General features: G+C 39.8%; 3 protein-coding genes and 1 pseudogene across 4 annotated transcripts; 2 read left to right on the forward strand and 2 right to left on the reverse strand.

The window, feature by feature from the left end:
• Positions 1-326: 326 nt before the first annotated feature.
• Positions 327-3,306, reverse strand: cunh2orf68 (chromosome unknown C2orf68 homolog). Of its 2 annotated transcripts, none has more exons than XM_038703013.1 (4): positions 3,175-3,306; positions 1,708-1,823; positions 1,466-1,611; positions 327-1,378 (listed from the first exon to the last, which is right to left on the reverse strand). In XM_038703013.1, the coding sequence occupies exons 1-4, from the start codon at positions 3,288-3,290 to the stop codon at positions 1,256-1,258; spliced, it is 501 nt and encodes a 166-aa protein (XP_038558941.1). In that variant the 5' UTR covers positions 3,291-3,306; the 3' UTR covers positions 327-1,255. The 2 variants fall into 2 exon arrangements, with proteins under 2 accessions (XP_038558941.1, XP_038558942.1); XM_038703014.1 differs by lacking the exon at positions 3,175-3,306 and adding an exon at positions 2,752-3,059.
• usp39 (ubiquitin specific peptidase 39) lies at positions 3,280-7,825 on the forward strand. The gene is made up of 13 exons (XM_038703010.1): positions 3,280-3,420; positions 3,742-3,820; positions 3,923-4,017; positions 4,102-4,238; positions 4,857-5,009; positions 5,102-5,327; positions 5,429-5,503; positions 5,805-5,872; positions 6,177-6,365; positions 6,563-6,705; positions 6,849-6,984; positions 7,085-7,171; positions 7,561-7,825. Exons 1-13 carry the CDS (start codon positions 3,360-3,362, stop codon positions 7,612-7,614), a joined length of 1,503 nt encoding a protein of 500 aa, XP_038558938.1. The 5' UTR covers positions 3,280-3,359; the 3' UTR covers positions 7,615-7,825.
• Positions 7,826-7,959: 134 nt separating this feature from the next.
• Positions 7,960-11,802, reverse strand: sftpbb (surfactant protein Bb). The gene is made up of 11 exons (XM_038703011.1): positions 11,642-11,802; positions 11,336-11,388; positions 10,907-10,981; positions 10,423-10,545; positions 10,200-10,331; positions 10,017-10,097; positions 9,725-9,908; positions 9,481-9,623; positions 9,225-9,305; positions 8,733-8,843; positions 7,960-8,310 (listed from the first exon to the last, which is right to left on the reverse strand). Exons 1-11 carry the CDS (start codon positions 11,691-11,693, stop codon positions 8,272-8,274), a joined length of 1,074 nt encoding a protein of 357 aa, XP_038558939.1. The 5' UTR covers positions 11,694-11,802; the 3' UTR covers positions 7,960-8,271.
• Positions 11,803-15,345: 3,543 nt separating this feature from the next.
• On the forward strand, positions 15,346-17,572 carry LOC119891731 (annotated as a pseudogene).
• The last annotated feature ends 256 nt before the right edge of the window (positions 17,573-17,828 follow it).

The raw sequence follows: 17,828 nt of genomic DNA on the forward strand, positions 1-17,828 counted from the left end.
CAGCAAATTCATGGTTTAGCACTTGTTTCTACTTTTTGAGTAAGAAGCGGTGCAGGTTCAACAAATACCGCCTGAACTATCCTCGCCCACTGAAGAACCAATGTGACATTTCAGAATGCTTGACAATAACTGTTAATGTCTTGTGTATAGAAAATGAAAGTGGCCATTTGTCTTTAAAATTAAAACACACAGTGTTACTATACACTCATTTGACTTATTAAAACAAGTTGAGACACATAAAAGATAAGCCTACAGATATGAAACGTTGAATCATACTGCCACCTACTGAGGACATGATGTGAAACACTTGCTCTATCACAACACTCTGTATTCCCACCAATGTTTATTTGAGGATTGAATGGATCAAACTTGACAAACTGCTCATCTGTCATTTCCCCCCCAAAGATTTGACTGTTTTTACAACAATACACTACGAAAAAGAACATTTACATTTTATGGCTGTTAAATTCCATTAAGTGCACATCCAGACACATTTGGACAGAAATACGTGGCTTTTATGTATATGTCATTTTATATGTAAAGAGTTGTGTCCTCAAAAAATATTACAGTATCAAAAATAAAAGTATTTCAACGACCCAAAAATAAATTAGAATACTGAAAACGATGAAACACAGTTGATACACAAACACATTATCGTGGCTACATCCACTAAACTCTCCAACTCAGAGACAAAACTAAATTCTCACATTTCTTAAAATTGCTGATAGACTGATGTTCCCGTTCATAGCATTTTACTGAAAAGTAAAATCTTATTTATAAAAACTAGATCTTTGTAAACACAAGAAACATAGGACATGTTCTTCGGAGGAACAGTCCTCTCTGGAGGAGAATATCCACTCCTTTCTTAATTTAACTCTTAGAAAGCAACGACACAATTATATATGTCCAGTCAACTTGAAGGTGTACAAAGTGTCCCTAAAGTAATGTATCAAGGTATGAGGTAACAGTTCAAGATGAGTAAAATGTAGTAAACATGAACCTGACAGTCATTTCCCAACCTTACTGTTAATGATACATGCCATTTCTTCTCCTGTGAAAACAGAAGATGGCTCGATTGTGGATCATCAAGTTGGATCTCTGCTGACAGTCACTGTACATGATCCCAGAATCCTCGTTATGCCCTGAACACTGTCTACAGTGTTAATGCTTTGGAGGAGCGCACAGCTGCAAATGAAGAATTGCTCATCTTTGCCTGTAGCCCGTGTAATCATAATCTACTGTTCGAGAATATTACTCAGCGTTTGTCTCGTCTTTTGTCCATTTCTTTTCGAATTCGAGCCTCTAGAGCTGCCCTCATGGCTGAATCCAGGATGTTCTTCGATGCAACACGTTCCACCACTTTCTCAGGCTTATCCTCCTTTAGAACCAGAAAGAACATGAGGAAATTAAGACCAAACCAACATATAATAGGTTAAAGAGCCAGAAACATCAGATGCGCATTAACCTTGTGCACAAGGAAGGAGGTAATGGTACCAGAGTCCGCCTGATAGTCGAGCCAGAAGAGTTCAGTTCCATGAGTCTCCGTCTCTGTACTTGACCCGCTCTCATTCCACTCTTCAGCCTCAGCACCAGCCCCCGGCTCTGATCCATCTGGAAAAGGAGCATACACACGTGCATATTCTCTTTACTGGATTAATATATTTACTGTTGGCAAAAAACCATAAATACAAAACACATGAAACTCACATCTGCGGCGAGGAAGGTACACTTGGATATCGGGTCGACGAGGTCGTCTAGGGGTTGTGGTGTGCCTCCGCCGCTGAAGCTCTTTGGCTTGCTTCACCTCTTTATCATAGTCATCTCTTGAAGGGATGAGAAATCAAAATGTTGTTATTGCTTGGAAATGTACAATATACCACAGGCATTATGGCATCTCTCTGACCTTCTAACCTAGTTAGTTAAACAACAGAATTAAAGTAATCTTGTTCTTGTTTGATATTTGAAACATAATAAGTTGCAGTCCTGTTTCCCTAAAACAAACACACAAAAAATATACTAATAAGTCTAAGGTTGAGGATAAGCTTCCTCATCCCAACTCTATTATTTTTCTACCTTCAAAAAAGAATCATAAAAGTAAAACGATTATAGACTTTCTATAAATTTGCTTCAATAAAATTAATGAATTGTGGCATTCTCAAATGCATTTTTCATTTAATTTAGCAATGCTGTGTCAATGGTTAGCATCAAAGGCTAATGTTATATTTGAAGTCTTTAGGATCATATATTGCGTTAACCTAAAAATCGGACACACCACTCTAGTAACAAGAAATATCTGGCTAAGTGTTGAGTACCTGAACATGAGATAAAGGGTGCTTTGTACTTTTTATTTCTGCATCAAGTATCTCATGGAGGTTCTGTCTGAAAAACATTTCAAACATAGTCCCTTCGCCTGTCATTTGATAGCCAACGGCACACCTGAAGTATGCTACACTGGTTCACCCCTTGACAATATTAAAACCTGTAACTTTGATTGTTTTGCAATAAGCTGATACATGTTGTTTTGCCTCCAATGTCCTCAGCCATGGACAACTCTGGCCAACGGGCCTGTGCGACATATCCTTAGATTTCCACTTTGAACGTAAAAGAAGGTGCAATACCTGCCCTACAAATGAGCCTTCCTTCACTATCACATCAACTTCTGTAAACAAAAATGTGGTTACAGCAATAGATAATGTGAACTAGCTCATATTCTAGCTACTAGCTTTAGCTAACGGTAGTTGAGGAAATCACCTAGCAATCTGGTTCCTCCGGATATGGTGCAGGAAGCCGTGGCTCATATCCAAACGGCCCCCTGGTTTGTATTTCAGGTCATGCACTTCATCGTCTCTTAAAATGTCCATTTCAACAAACAGTCCCAAAACAGTGACAGTATTTGTGAGCTAATGACGCTAGTAATTGCAACAAGTCTCAGTCAGATCCATAGACAACTGACAAAAAGCTACATGCTAGCTAATTGTAAATTGTTGTCCTATTGTAACACTCCCGGAGTTTACAAATGCATAATAGTTTAAAGATTCACCTTGTTTTTAAGCGAAGGCTTATTTTTAAAACAGCAGAACAGAAAATTGTAAAGCATTCAATAAAAACATCAGGTTATGCTGTCACAAAACCAGCAAGTTATCACGTTGTTTTTGGCATTGTGTATAACGTTACCTAGCGTTAGCTTCAAACTCCGGGTTAGGTTTTAGTCTGCTATTTGGTAGTTGCGACATACAACCATACAACCGCCGCGAGTTTCGAGGTCTCGATGTGCACGGTGCTTGACCCATTCATCTCGTCCGAATAAAGTTGTTCCGTCTCTGTTGTTTTGAAATTAAGATCGCGAGTTAACTGCTGTCATGGTTTCTCTGAAGCGGGAAAGAGAGGCTGAAGTGGATGATGATGACAACGAAGACGGAGGTACGTTTATTTACCTCTAACGTCTGTCCTGCGTTGGGTTAGCCTGCAGCTAACGGTAATGTAACAAGTAACGTTACTAGAAGCCAGATTAAATGTTCACGGTTCGATCCAGTCACATATAGGCGGGTTAACAAGTATTTCTACAGTGTGGTTTTAGTTGACCGTCCTTCCAGTTCACTCTGTATCAAATCCATCATCTCCTAACAACTAAACGCTAGGTTAGCTAGCATGTTTAGCTAGCGTGTTTTGCTAGCTTACATTCAACAGCTTGAAAATAATATAGTTTTGACTCAGTTCGTTTTGTTTCATTTCATGTTGCAGTTGCAGCCAAAATATGCCGAGGACGTGTAGTGGAAGACCGAAGAAGCCGCCACTGTCCTTACCTCGACACCATAAACAGGCAAGATAAAGTTGAATGTGCATACCTAATGTTAGGGCTAAATGCTAGTTAGCCCGGTCCTCTATAGCTCTGCAGCTGACTTCCAGTTTGTTTATTCATTAGGAGTGTGCTGGACTTTGACTTTGAGAAACTCTGCTCCATCTCTCTTTCGCACATCAATGTCTACGCCTGCCTTATATGTGGGAAATACTTTCAAGGTAGGTGAATTATCTGACATTTCAAACATTTCAATGTGATCAAACACATTGTTTTTGGACTGATTTTCTCATGTATGCTTGTAGGTAGAGGTCTGAAGTCCCATGCTTACACTCACAGTGTGCAGTTTACCCATCATGTGTTCCTGAATCTGCACACACTCAAGTTTTACTGTCTGCCAGACAACTATGAGATCATTGACTCTTCACTAGAAGACATCACGGTAAGTAAAGTCATGGTGTTAAAGCTAGAGTTGAGACTTGACTGAAATTATTAATACAAGATTGCCATTGTGTTAGGGCGGGCCTTAAACAATAATGATGATCGTCACAATATCATTGTCCAATACATTTTTGATTTAATTAATTTGAAACATGAATGAAAATGCACTTAATTTTTCTACTAAAATATTTCTTTTGTTGAGGAAAAGGGACCAGATCCTGGACAAGAGGTTGAAGATGGATAGAAAAATGATTTGACTTAATTTTACTTATGCATATTTGTTAAAAAAAAGATTTTTTCATAATTCTTTTAAATGTTCTACCTCAGATTTGTTAAGTGATCCACTGTTTGGCAAGTGTTTGTCATGTTCTTAGCATAAAGAGTAGTTTAAACTTTCAGAACTAAAATCAGCCTTTAAAATGGAAAGAAATAATAATTTGACATTTATCGTGGTAATTATCGATACTGAATGATATGAAATTTTTTAGCGTGATAACATTTTTGGCCATATCGCCAAGCCCTATGTTGGATTATAAAGCTATATATTTTATAGCATTATAGCACAATATCTAGGTGCTAACTGACTGAACTTAGTGTTTGTTTCTCACTTTCTCTACAGTATGTGTTGAAGCCAACTTTCACCAAGCAGCACATAGCAGGGCTGGACAAGCAGGGTAAACTGTACCGAGCCTACGATGGTACGACCTACCTGCCAGGCATCGTAGGGCTCAACAACATCAAAGCCAATGACTACGCCAATGTGGTGTTACAGGTATAAATAACTGCTACAGTGGACCTTATCTGGACTTGGTCATAAACATTGCAAATAATCTCAAGCATTTCACATTTGCCTCTTCTCCATAGGCGTTTTCCAATGTTCCGCCTTTGCGAAACTACTTCCTGGAGGAGGAAAACTACAGGGGAATCCGCAGACCACCGGGAGACATCATGTTCCTCTTGGTGCAGAGGTTTGGTGAGCTGATGCGTAAACTTTGGAATCCGAGAAACTTCAAGGCCCATGTTTCTCCCCATGAGATGCTGCAGGCAGTGGTGCTGTGCAGCAAGAAGAACTTCCAAATTACCAAGCAAGGTAATGCTTTAGTTGGCAGAAACTTTATTAATGTACTATACTGCATAGTGCAGATCTCATGTAGGCTTTTAGATAGATGTAGATTGTTTTCTGCTCTGCAGGAGATGCTGTGGACTTCATGACGTGGTTCTTGAATGCCCTGCATGGTGCTCTTGGAGGCACAAAGAAAAAACCTTGTGAGTAGGAGAAGCAAAGAGGTTTGGTTCATAATTGTTAGAATTAATTGTTCTATTATAATTATAATTGTTAATATATGCAAATAAAGTCTTTAATGTGATATTCAGATAGGTATTTAGCACATTAATGGTAAATTTGTCAAAGCCAAAAAACAGGAATCCTGTTTTATATTAAATGTGAATTACATTTCTACTTTTTTATTTTAGAGTGGAAAATTTTGAGCATGTAAAATGTTTCATATATTATTGTTAGAAAAATGCAAATACACCTCTGTCCTCACTTGTCTTTGTGTCCTCATAGCAATCATTACAAAAGCATTTCAAGGCTCCATGCGGATCTTCTCCAAGAAACTTCCACATCCAGATTTAGTGAGTTTCCTGCTTGTTCTCCACGATCATCATCATCATCTTGTCAAAATTTAGTTACATCAAAGCTGATGTTAGCACATTATTTAACATAAAACTTTCTCTGATTAAGCTTGATTTTGAGGTGTCTATCATAATGTTAAATACTTGGAACTAAACATCAGGTGGAAAAGAAATGACTTAAAGTGACTGAGGGAGGTAATGTTGTTCAAAGGGGAGAAAGAATATTCTCTATTTCCGCATGCCCTCAAATCAAACTAGTGGAACAGTGAATGGTTTACTTAATGGTGTATGCTATTTTTTTCAGCTACCAGAAGAGAAAGAGGCATTGCTTGTGACAGAGGAGTACCAGGAGCAGATGTCTGAGTCTACCTTCCTGTTTCTGACCCTTGACCTCCCAACAGCGCCACTGTACAAGGATGAAAAGGAGCAGCTTATTATCCCGCAGGTCCCTCTCTTCAACATCCTGGGCAAGTTCAATGGCAACACAGAGAAGGTACCGATTCGTTCACATGTTCTTGTATCAACAGAAAAGCTTTGGTGTTGATGAAGATCATTTGGCCCAAAACTGGATGATTACATTTTGACATAGTCGCACCAAAAACAATACAACGTAATTAACGCAGCTAATTTAGCAGATTATTGAGAACTCTAAATATCTGTGTGCACTGTTCCTGTCTCATTTACATTCAGGAATACAAAACCTACAAAGAGAATTTTCTCAAAAGGTTCCAGCTGACCAAACTGCCCCCGTACCTCGTCTTTTGCATCAAAAGATTCACCAAGAACAACTTCTTTGTAGAAAAGAACCCCACAATTGTCAACTTCCCTATCACGTAAGTATGGTAATAAGACGAAATATGTAGCTGCGATCGAAGTGCCTGACAGAACCATGGTGTGCATGTTGATAACAGCAATGAACGAGTGTATTTTGTCCTCAGTATAAATGCATGTTGTCACTTTGTATTTGCTTCAACAGGAATGTAGACCTTCGTGAGTACCTCACAGAAGAAGCTCAAGCTACAGAGAAGAACACAACGTATGACCTTGTCGCCAATGTAGTGCATGATGGGAAACCCACTGAGGGAGCTTACAGAATACATGTTCTGCATCATGTAGGTTGCAGCCTGATATTTCTGATTTCTGGTGACATTACTACCTTAACAACGTTAACAAATGTATTAAGTTATGCGTCATCTCTCTTTGTTTAATCAGGGAACTGGAAAGTGGTATGAGATGCAGGACCTGCAGGTGACTGATATTCTTCCCCAGATGATTACACTGTCGGAAGCCTACATCCAGGCAAGTCCTCCTACTCATTCTGTGCATGTTGGAAAAGGAAGAGCCTTGGCTGCGTACCTTTTGGTGCAACATGAAACATTAAATCTGCAAATAATTTTTATTCTTCATATATAAATTTTAACTGTTGTGATGACGTTTTTGTAAAGATATTCATGTAATTCATATCTAATTATGTTATCTGGCAGTTTCAGAGGCTTTGCCCACTGCCAGTATTAAGAGTTTCAGAACAAAGAGCTTTCAAAAACTATATCAACTGAATCTTATTTCATAACAGAATGCAGTTTAAAATCATTGTAAAGTAAAAATGGCCTTTGAACCTAAAAAGGAGTCCTAGATTTGTATTGTACTTATTTTAGTAACAAATGTCCCCGTCCCCCCCTTTCTCCTAGATCTGGAAGAGACAAGAGAGTGACAGTGACACAAACAACCACACAGGGGTGTAAGCGAGGCAGGATTTTTTCCTCAGTGTGAATGGCCAGAAACGTGTTCACCATTTTGGAAATGAACTGGATATTTAAGTGATTGGAAATAACAGAATATAGAATGAGAGTGGCGTAAGAGCATCAGGACTAATGGCCACAAAAAGAGTCTTTTTTTTCTCCAGTGTTTTATCTTTACTATGTGGATGTTTCTAAATAAACAAGCTCCAGGACACGTGTCTGTCAGTTTGTTGACTTTTAATGACACTTTTTATTTTAATTTAGTTTCAGGAGTTTGTCATGTGTATGTGATCATTTGCACCAGGGATCATAAGACGGCAACAATAACAGAAGAAGCAGTTCTGCAGCTTTAGTTGAGTAGCCAGTTGTCTTTAATACATACTGAGAGTTCATCTTATGTAATGATGGACCACGTTTTCTGTACTAACACTGTTCACAAAACTGTTACACCCTGCAGAAATCAATGTTTCAGACTGAATTCCAGCCTCAGTCTTATAACACCATGCAAATCAGAATATTTGATGAGGAATATATTTGGCTGATTGACTGAAATGGCATCATTTCCCCAAAAAGTAATAAAAAGAAAAACATTGTACTAATACATTCATTAAAAGAAAGTAGTTGTTTGCACCTATTTTTCATAGCTGCAGGCTGACAGTTTCACTCCTTCCACATGTATTTCTCACAGAAGGCCTGGTTCTGCAGATATAAACACAGAAACAAGATGTGAAACAGAAATTATTCACAAACATCACATTAGTACTTTAAACTGTGTTTGGTCGCTAAACTGCATTTCGTTGTACTCAAACAATAATGTTGGATCTAATCTAAAGTAGTACGGTGCAGGTTGATGGCAATGAATCAATAGCCTACAATTTCTCCAAAAGAGAGTTGGAAGAGCAGCCATTAAAGTGGGCTGGAGTTTATCAAATCATGTAGAGGAGTAAAGCCTGGGTCAGGTTTGACGGTTGTAAAATACCATCTCGTGAGATGTTGTAAATGGCAAAAAAAAGGTTTAATTGAAAAGCACTGCACATGTTGTACACTGTAATTTTCAGATGATGGGACTGACCTGTGCATCACTTATATCAGCTAAACTGGCAGTAATTATTTAAACTTACACCACACTTTTGAGCAGTTTGAATGTCTTTGCACCAGTAGCTTGGTCCCCAAGTACAACGATTCATTCCCAGCGGCTCCAACTTCTTTGAGGCAACGCACAGATCAGCTCTCTGCAGGATAGAAGGGACAAAAGATCCTGAGAAAATTCACCGGATCAAAGAATATGTTTTCATGAGTATTTAAAGTTGCTCCACCGTGTTTATGATTGGCGTTAACGCGGACAAGAGCCCATCATACTGTTGCAAATTTTATTAGTAAATCACAAAATGGAGCGTGCTGCTGCAAGTGGTGGTAAAATTTACATCAGTCACAGCGCTAATTTCAACCCCGGTGAAGGTGCGTATTGTTGATATAACATTTACTGCAGACAAATCCTATGTTTTGCTGTGAGAAGACTTGTGGATATAAAAGTTTACTCTTTGGCCGTCCTGTGATGATAGGTCATTGTACTGGTGCATGTGAATGTTTTTTTCAAAAGAGCGTGTTCTCACTTCACAAGCATGTGGACCGCCCATCTGGTTTCCCAAAACCTTCTGCAGTCGGGAGCCATAGATTTTGGTGAAAACCTCACACTGTAAACAGCAAGAGAGTTACATAACAGTTCATTCATCTTACATATTTTCTTAGTCTATGTGATTAAAAAAAACGCTTAAATCACTTTACTTTTGGATACAGACAAAATATGTTTTGATTGTGTGATATGATTTGTGAAGGATTATGTTAGTGGGAGGATATTTAGTGTCAGACCTTGGGGATGGCATTGGGGTGATGGACACACACAGACTGGAGGAAAGAAGTCGTCTGAGGTTCGGTGGAGTTAGGACCTTGGTGGAGTCGGCTCAGCACAGCCAGCGTGCGGCATGACTCACAGTCCGAGGGGAGGGACACCTCTGAGTAATCAGCAGAGTGTTAACTTGGTGGTGGAAGTGTGAAGTTCAGCTCAAACCAATAAAAAATACCCAACTGTATTCATTATAAACATGTGACTGACCTGGAACAAGCTGCTCTTTGAACAAACAAAGATGCAATAGAGTGCATATTGTATGAGGAGCTGCAGACGATAAGAGGAATTCGACTATCTGCACGCCGTATTTTTCAACGAAATCATCACATCGCTCCTTGTAGCTCTGTGGCACAAGATCGCAGACCTCTTCCATGAGTTTCTTTAAAGCATCCTGCAGGGCAAGAAAGAGAAGACGGCGACATTTACGTGATGTGACGTATGGTGAGGAATACGTGCCTGAAGTAATGCAAAGTGATCCAAAAAAAATAAGAAGAATCACCTCGGTCATATTTTGTGGCAACAGGGTCTCCAGTTTCTTGATGATAAACAAACACAGGGTGCAAGCTGGGTTGAACTGCTCCTAGAGGGAGGATTGAGGGCCATTTATAGTCGAAAAATATAAACCACAAGTTTCATTTCAACTCTTGCATTTTAACATTCACTTCTGCTTTCACATACTCACATGGGTGCGGGTGGCTGTGCCGAGTGCAGAGATGGATGTGTCTTTGTTGGTGCCATGGTGGGTAAGTTTCAGTAGATCCTCATTGTTGTGGGCAGCACAAAGTCCAAAACCCATACAGGTCTCTCCTGGTTTCTACAAAAACACATTATCTTGCATTAAAGGTGATCATTGAAGGCCAAAGGGTTTATTCTTGTGAAGAAGCCTAAACAGTGGCTAAACTCACCAGATGACCAGGTGTTTGCTGCAGGACTTTTGGCAAATACATCTTCACATGTGAATCACACTCTGATGCCTGCTCTCCTGGGAGGCGTTGGCACAGAGCATGCAAGGTTTCATATACATTCTCCTGCAAAAGCACAGTAGTTAGTGCACTGTATGCTGTGCCAAGAATACTGGGTGTTTAATTATGTTTTTCTACACACTTTTTTCTGCAAAGTCCAATTGCGATCAAAGTCACATTTCAACGCCCTGGCATTTGAATATTGGAATTAGCTTACAAGGCAACCTTAAAAACGTCCATTTTAGGTTTGACTTTTTAAGACATTACAAAAATCGCAGCTGCTGGGAATGGCTGCTACTTTCCTTATGAACCAATTCGCCAAGCCCAGTGCTGTGAGATCAATACAGTAAAGTGAAGTGAAAGTAAAGTGAAGTGTAGTGAAAGTAAAGTCAAAATGTGCAGTGTGTGAGTCACCCAACATACTCACCTTCGTATCTCTGCTGGAAATCATGTTGGCGGACAGCTGGACAATCTGGCTGCATTCTGAACAGATATCCAAAGTCTAATAAGGAGAAGCAACAGTGAAATAATTATTCAGGCCTGAAGACATTCATGTCCATAAATGTAATCCAAACATAAAGCAAGAGACATTAGTGTTTTCCTTTACTTTGCAGATTGGAAGCTCACTGTGTGCACCTTTTAAGATAGATGTAGGTGGCAACAACTTCACCTCTAATTAATAAATGCATTGACTATTTTAAAACACACACACACGCAAAAAGATGTGACTTAGACTTAATAATACAGTTAATACAGTTCAGTATCTGTAAGTACAGTAGGTCTGTGTGTGTATTCTTTTTGAAAGAACACCATATATTGGTGTATTGACAAATTTGATAGAAGAAGTCAGACTTACCAGGGATTCGTCTTCGATGAATGACAAAGGGTCTGTGATGAACCTGGAGTCTCCTGTAAACCGCCAGACAGAAAGAGAAATGATTCAGACGGTGTTGGGGAGAGAAAAGGGACATTTTAAATAGGTGTAAAAATGTTAATATTTCAGCATCGGTCAGAATACAGCTGCATCCCATTTAGTGCACTGATTTTAAACTGTCAAAAACCCCCACGATAAAAATATTATAACCTTTGAATACAGAATTAATGGCGACTCGGTGAGAGCGATGTCGACATTAGAGTCGTTGTCAGTAAATCTTCATCTTACCGGGCCACAGAGACACCGCGAGGACCACCAGGAGAAAGCCAGATGCTGACATGATGTGAAGGAGCACAAAGCGATGTGAAGCGCAAATTATTTTGTCTGCAGTGACATCAACGCTGTTATTTGGGTCGCACCGGAAATACAGGTTGATAGTCGCCCCCAATCAGAACTGCAGACGTAATGCGCAGGCGCGGTGGAGCAAATAATTTTGACAAGTATGTCCGTGATGTCAACTATTAAAGGCTACGCTGTAAATCTCTGAACTTCCTAGTTATGCTTCTACTGCATTGTTAATTAAATATATAGGCTCCAGTTAGATAAACTGCGACCAATATGTGCAGTTATAAAGCTTAACTGTATCAAATTTGATTTATATTAAAAAATAATATTGACAAAACATACGTATACAGTACACTAGTTTTACTACTTTGTATGAGGGCTATGTATAAATTTACGGAGAGCCTGTCAGGTTGTTTTAGGTGTTTGACTTCTTGCTGCACATACAGTGAGGAAAATAAGTATTTGAACACCCTGCTATTTTGCAAGTTCTCCCACTTAGAAATCATGGAGGGGTCTGAAATTGTCGTCGTAGGTGCATGTCCACTGTGAGAGACATAATCTAAAAACAAAAATCCAGAAATCACAATGTATGATTTTTTAACTATTTCTTTGTATGATACAGCTGCAAATATGTATTTGAACACCTGTCTATCAGCTAGAATTCTGACTCTCAAAGACCTGTTAGTCTGCCTTCAAAATGTCCACCTCCACTCCATTTATTATCCTAAATTAGATGCACCTGTTTGAGGTCGTTAGCTGCATAAAGACACCTGTCCACCCCATACAATCAGTAAGAATCCAACTACTAACATGGCCAAGACCAAAGAGCTGTCCAAAGACACTAGAGACAAAATTGTACACCTCCACAAGGCTGGAAAGGGCTACGGGGAAATTGCCAAGCAGCTTGGTGAAAAAAGGTCCACTGTTGGAGCAATCATTAGAAAATGGAAGAAGCTAAACATGACTGTCAGTCTCCCTCGGACTGGGGCTCCATGCAAGATCTCACCTCGTGGGGTCTCAATGATCCTAAGAAAGATGAGAAATCAGCCCAGAACTACACGGGAGGAGCTGGTCAATGACCTGAAAAGAGCTGGGACCACCGTTTCCAAGGTTACTGTTGGTAATACACTAAGACGTCATGGTTTGAAATCATGCATGGCACGGAAGGTTCCCCTGCTTAAACCAGCACATGTCAAGGCCCGTCTTCAGTTTGCCAATGACCATTTGGATGATCCAGAGGAGTCATGGGAGAAATCATGTGGTCAGATGAGACCAAAACAGAACTTTTTGGTCATAATTCCACTAACCGTGTTTGGAGGAAGAAGAATGATGAGTACCATCCCAAGAACACCATCCCTACTGTGAAGCATGGGGGTGGTAGCATCATGCTTTGGGGGTGTTTTTCTGCACATGGGACAGGGCGACTGCACTGTATTAAAGAGAGGATGACCGGGGCCATGTATTGCGAGATTTTGGGGAACAACCTCCTTCCCTCAGTTAGAGCATTGAAGATGGGTTGAGGCCGGGTTTTCCAACATGACAATGACCCGAAGCACACAGCCAGGATAACCAAGGAGTGGCTCTGTAAGAGGCATATCAAGGTTCTGGCGTGGCCTAGCCAGTCTCCAGACCTAAACCCAATAGAGAATCTTTGGAGGGAGCTCAAACTCCGTGTTTCTCAGCAACAGCCCAGAAACCTGACTGATCTAGAGAAGATCTGTGTGGAGGAGTGGCCCAAAATCCCTCCTGCAGTGTGTGCAAACCTGGTGAAAAACTACAGGAAACGTTTGACCTCTGTAACTGCAAACAAAGGCTACTGTACCAAATATTAACATTGATTTTCTCAGGTGTTCAAATACATATTTGCAGCTGTATCATACAAATAAATAGTTAAAAAATCATACATTGTGATTTCTGGATTTTTTATTTTTTTAGATTATGTCTCTCACAGTGGACATGCACCTAGATGACAATTTCAGAACCCTTCATGATTTCCAAGTGGGAGAACTTGCAAAATTGCAGGGTGTTCAAATACTTATTTTCCTCACTGTATCTGAAAACCGAATGTTTAAACCACAGAGTGTCTGTAGTCTAAGGTCTAAACAAAAAGGAATATGCCTGAAGTTATTTGTAGTTCTTGTACTGAAATTAAGTCCACAACTAATGCATGCTGAAAAAGGGCTCGTGAATGCTTCTGAAGGGACCAATAGATGGCAGCAGAACATACAGAATAGACTGTGGTTGAACTTGTTTTCAAGCACAGTCTATTCCCTGCTGCAGGTTTCTTGAAAAAAGTCAGAAGTCAGATGAGTACAGTCCTATGTGTCACTCCCTTTTAGATTCAATACTTAAAGACTGGGAGTTTTATTAGTCACATCGGCCTATAGAACCAATGTGTTCTCAAATGCAACGTGGCATTCTCATTAAGACAAAAAAATAAGAATAAAATACAATAGGGAGAAAAAATTCAAAAATAAAAAAATATATAAACACATTATAAAATGTAGCCTACATATTTCATCATTGTGGGCAAACTATTCTATAAAACTGTGTAGATCAAAGCTGTTATGCAGCTTTAGATGGCTGTGTTGTGTGTTCTCCCTGCACCAGACCAGATTGCTCCTTGTGACATTCAGAAATCAAGGGAGGTTTTTTATCTTTATCTTTAGTTTAGGAACTTGTTTCTGTCTCCTTGACTGGTAGAAAATGATGTGTTTCTAAAGATGCCTCCAAACCAGGAAGTTGTTTTAACGTGGCATATCTGACTGATTTAATGGAACATTGTTAGCGAATGTTTGTTCAGCATGACTATAGAAAGTCCATTGTGTTTACCTAAATCACAAGTTGTTTTTTTTTGGAATGAGAAATATTTCAAGCAATACATATTCATACTGCTTTCCAAATATCAGATGGAAAATAGATTTATAATATTATTATTATTATTATGTAAAATACTACTGCTACTACTACTACTAATAATATGATAGATGGTCTGTTTGCTACTAAAACATTGATATCGGGCTAAGCGAACTGCATTTTTTCTTTTTACCAGAGATGTATTATAGGTAGGTGGATATTAGGATTATGACATGGCTGCTAAACTGACTGTGAAAGAGTCCCACTTAGTTTGTTTGATATAATTTTACACAGAGAAACCTGAGTGTCCTTCACTAACTATTAAATAATATGTCACTGATGTCACTGTGTTTTGTTGGTGGTGTGTTGAAATATTCTGCAGCAAGTGGACCAAACTGGGACTTCCAGGACATCACATGTACTATGGTCAAGCTTCTTGTCTAAATCTTTTTTTACATTCATAGAGTGTTTATTCACAGTTGTGAATAACATATGTAGTTCACATTCAGACAAACATACCCTCTTGTATATAGCTATTTGAAAGAAAAGTCAGAAAAGGTGTGTAAATAACAGGACAGTGTTTGTATGCAGAGATTAAGTGTTTTTTACGACTGATATCTGCAGGTCTTAACCCGTGTTTGCAAAGTCACGTGAATGCTAGTGAGTATTACCCTTTATCAAATTAATTGTATACAGTTCTGCAGGGATAGAAAAACATATGGCACAACATGAATGTTTGCATCTAAGTGCTCATAAATCTGACCTCTCCACGCAACACAGGAGTACTGAACATGTGGAGAGGTATGCAGCTAATCCTTCAGGTGTCCTGTTGTTGTTGAAGCAGCTAATGTGTGCTGCCCACTACATCGATAATGCTCTGAAACTGACCAAGAAGTTTTTGGAAAGACGTCGCTCCATCAGTGCCACAGTATCCAAAATAGATTCTTTGAACTTTCCATACAGGTGTCTTCTGTTGTGGGGAGCATGGTAGGAGAGAGACAAAGGCTAATAGAAGTAATAAATTATAAAACTAATGATTCATACCATTTTACTTTCACACTTCAAGTCACAGCTAAGATGCCTATTCCTTGCTGCTGTTAATTAGATCTGATCTCTGAGGAGGGTCTGGAGGTTATTTGCTGATCTGACAGGCTGCTCTCCTCAGCATCATGTCCCTTCTTGCGTGACAATTCCCAATTTAAATAAGTTTGGCACTGCAAGCAGTGTCTGCAACAACAGATGAGTTACCAAGTTAAAGCTTAATGGGCAAACCAGGAAAAACAAAAAAAACATGTGACAAACACATCCACAGCTAACTGACTGCTTAAATTTCTTCTTTGCAAGGATTTTCCTACCAGCTCTTTCTCTGTCATCCTTTGATTTCACAGTTAAAGATGTTCAAAATGGAAGTGGATAGTGTGAGTACAGACATTCCTTTAGAAAACTATGAAAAATACACCCATGTGCAAAACAAAGAGAAAGAAAAATAAAGGATTTATTTTTTTCTTGCCTGGAAAAAACAGGGGGATCCTCCAACACACCTTTCACACGTTGGCTCCCTGCTGTGTACCAGGATAAAATGTCCTTGCTCAAGCCTGGGATCCTGAGCTGAAAGTCAACAGTCAAATTTTCCCTTTGGTAATATACTCCAGAATATCATCTTTACTGGCTACTCTATAAATGACCAGGACACTTGTGGTTGTATAAAAGGTCAGTGTTGTTGCATTGCACAAGAAAATTCACGGTCAAGACCACCGCTTGTTTTGCTCAGCAGCAGCTTGTGGTTCTGACAACACGGGCCACATCTTTGGTGCTAGCAATAACAGCAGATGAAAACTCTCTCATAGCTTCCATTGATGTGGGCCAGGTGTACGCTTCAGCGGATACCAAAGCTCGTTTCCTTTGGGACCTCACCTCAGATAAGGGCCGGCTGAATGTCAACACACAGTATGATGACAACGGCCGTGAGCTCCTGTCCTTCACCACCATGAAACATGTGCCATCCAAGCTTACTAATAACGTGAATGCAGAGGAGGTGCTCTGCTTTCTGGCTGGTGAGTTGCAGCAAAGTGTGAGTCTCACTGCAAGCATTATACAGTGCTTAGCTTAATATTCAAATCACTGGATTATTTTTTGTTTCATAGGTCTCACTTTCAGAGACTACTTACTCCATATCGTTGGTCCAGACTTCATTGCCGAGCAGCTGTCCATCTACCAGGGTTATGATGAAGACGTGGACCCCAGCATTTCCGATGTGTTCACCACAGCTGCCTACCGATTTACCCATCTGATTGTTCGGCCTTCCATGTTTAATCTTAATGAGCGGTACAAGGAGGAGCTTGAGCTCGCCTCACTCAACATACAGAGGGGAAGAGACCATGGACTCCCTTGTACTACTCCGATTTAGCCTTTCTATTTGTTTTCTGTCTTGGATCTCTACATTATCTTCAACATTGCACCATTTTCACAATATATGTCCCTTTTTATGCTAAAACAAATGGGGGAGGTTCTGTGGGCTGACACAACCACAAGATGAGAAACAGCTGGCAAAAGAGCTCAAACATAGTAAACTGGCAAAGAGCCTGCTGGATTTCTACGGCACACCTGACAACATCGATGTGTGGTTAGGATGAGAAGCTGAGCCCGTGGAGGAAGAGTGGGACCCCTGGTTGGCTGCCTGATTGCAACTCAGTTCCAGAAGATCCGCCAGGGAGACCAGTAAGCAGACAAGAAGCAGACCGGAAATTACGTTACAGACTGACATGTACAGACAGCCGTGTTTGGAGAACTTTTAAATATTCACAAACTGCCAATTTCAGACTTTGATGGGAGAACAAGGGAGTCTTTGCTGTGGCTCAGAGGGTGTCCCTAAAGCAGATGTCAGCCTGCATGATCTGTAACAACACTGGTATCGCCGATGGGCCAGCTCCTTCAATACTGGCCCAGAAACCCTATTACACTAAATGTAGGAACATCCCTGCCTCTGACCTCAGTCCATGGAGGGAGAATGTTCAGTAGAAATCCTCACTGCAGCGGTCTGACTAAAGACAGCTGCAATTTTTTCTTTGATTAATTCCTGAAAAGCCAAATGATTGCTAGATGTTTTGTCTCTTTAAAGCTCACTTTAAAATGTGATTGAGGAGACTGGAAAATGAATATGAACTGTCTGATGATTTCTAAAAAATGTATATCACAAGATGTGCATTAAAAATTATGTGGTGTACATTATACATGAGTGTTACTCTGAATAACTATGACTCTCTGGTGTACTGTG

Source organism: Micropterus salmoides, unplaced genomic scaffold, assembly GCF_014851395.1.
Source record: "Micropterus salmoides isolate LMB-PRFRI ecotype aquatic unplaced genomic scaffold, ASM1485139v1 Ms_hic_scaffold_7, whole genome shotgun sequence".
NCBI lineage: Eukaryota > Metazoa > Chordata > Actinopteri > Centrarchiformes > Centrarchidae > Micropterus > Micropterus salmoides.

Excerpts from the sequence above, each read along its gene's own strand:
- cunh2orf68 (XM_038703013.1), bottom strand. The coding sequence starts at position 3,290 with ATGGGTCAAGCACCGTGCACATCGAGACCTCGAAACTCGCGGCGGTTG. Across the intron at positions 1,612-1,707 it reads GTACCTTCCTCGCCGCAGAT|ATGGATCAGAGCCGGGGGCT; the intron begins GTGAGTTTCATG and ends CTCCTTTTCCAG. Across the intron at positions 1,379-1,465 it reads CCTCCTTCCTTGTGCACAAG|GAGGATAAGCCTGAGAAAGT; the intron begins GTTAATGCGCAT and ends CTGGTTCTAAAG.
- usp39 (XM_038703010.1), top strand. The coding sequence starts at position 3,360 with ATGGTTTCTCTGAAGCGGGAAAGAGAGGCTGAAGTGGATGATGATGAC. Across the intron at positions 5,010-5,101 it reads ACGCCAATGTGGTGTTACAG|GCGTTTTCCAATGTTCCGCC; the intron begins GTATAAATAACT and ends TCTTCTCCATAG. Across the intron at positions 5,504-5,804 it reads AGGCACAAAGAAAAAACCTT|CAATCATTACAAAAGCATTT; the intron begins GTGAGTAGGAGA and ends GTGTCCTCATAG.
- sftpbb (XM_038703011.1), bottom strand. The coding sequence starts at position 11,693 with ATGTCAGCATCTGGCTTTCTCCTGGTGGTCCTCGCGGTGTCTCTGTGG. Across the intron at positions 10,546-10,906 it reads TTTCCAGCAGAGATACGAAG|GAGAATGTATATGAAACCTT; the intron begins GTGAGTATGTTG and ends GTGCTTTTGCAG. Across the intron at positions 8,311-8,732 it reads AAACTGCTCAAAAGTGTGGT|AACCAGGCCTTCTGTGAGAA; the intron begins GTAAGTTTAAAT and ends TTATATCTGCAG.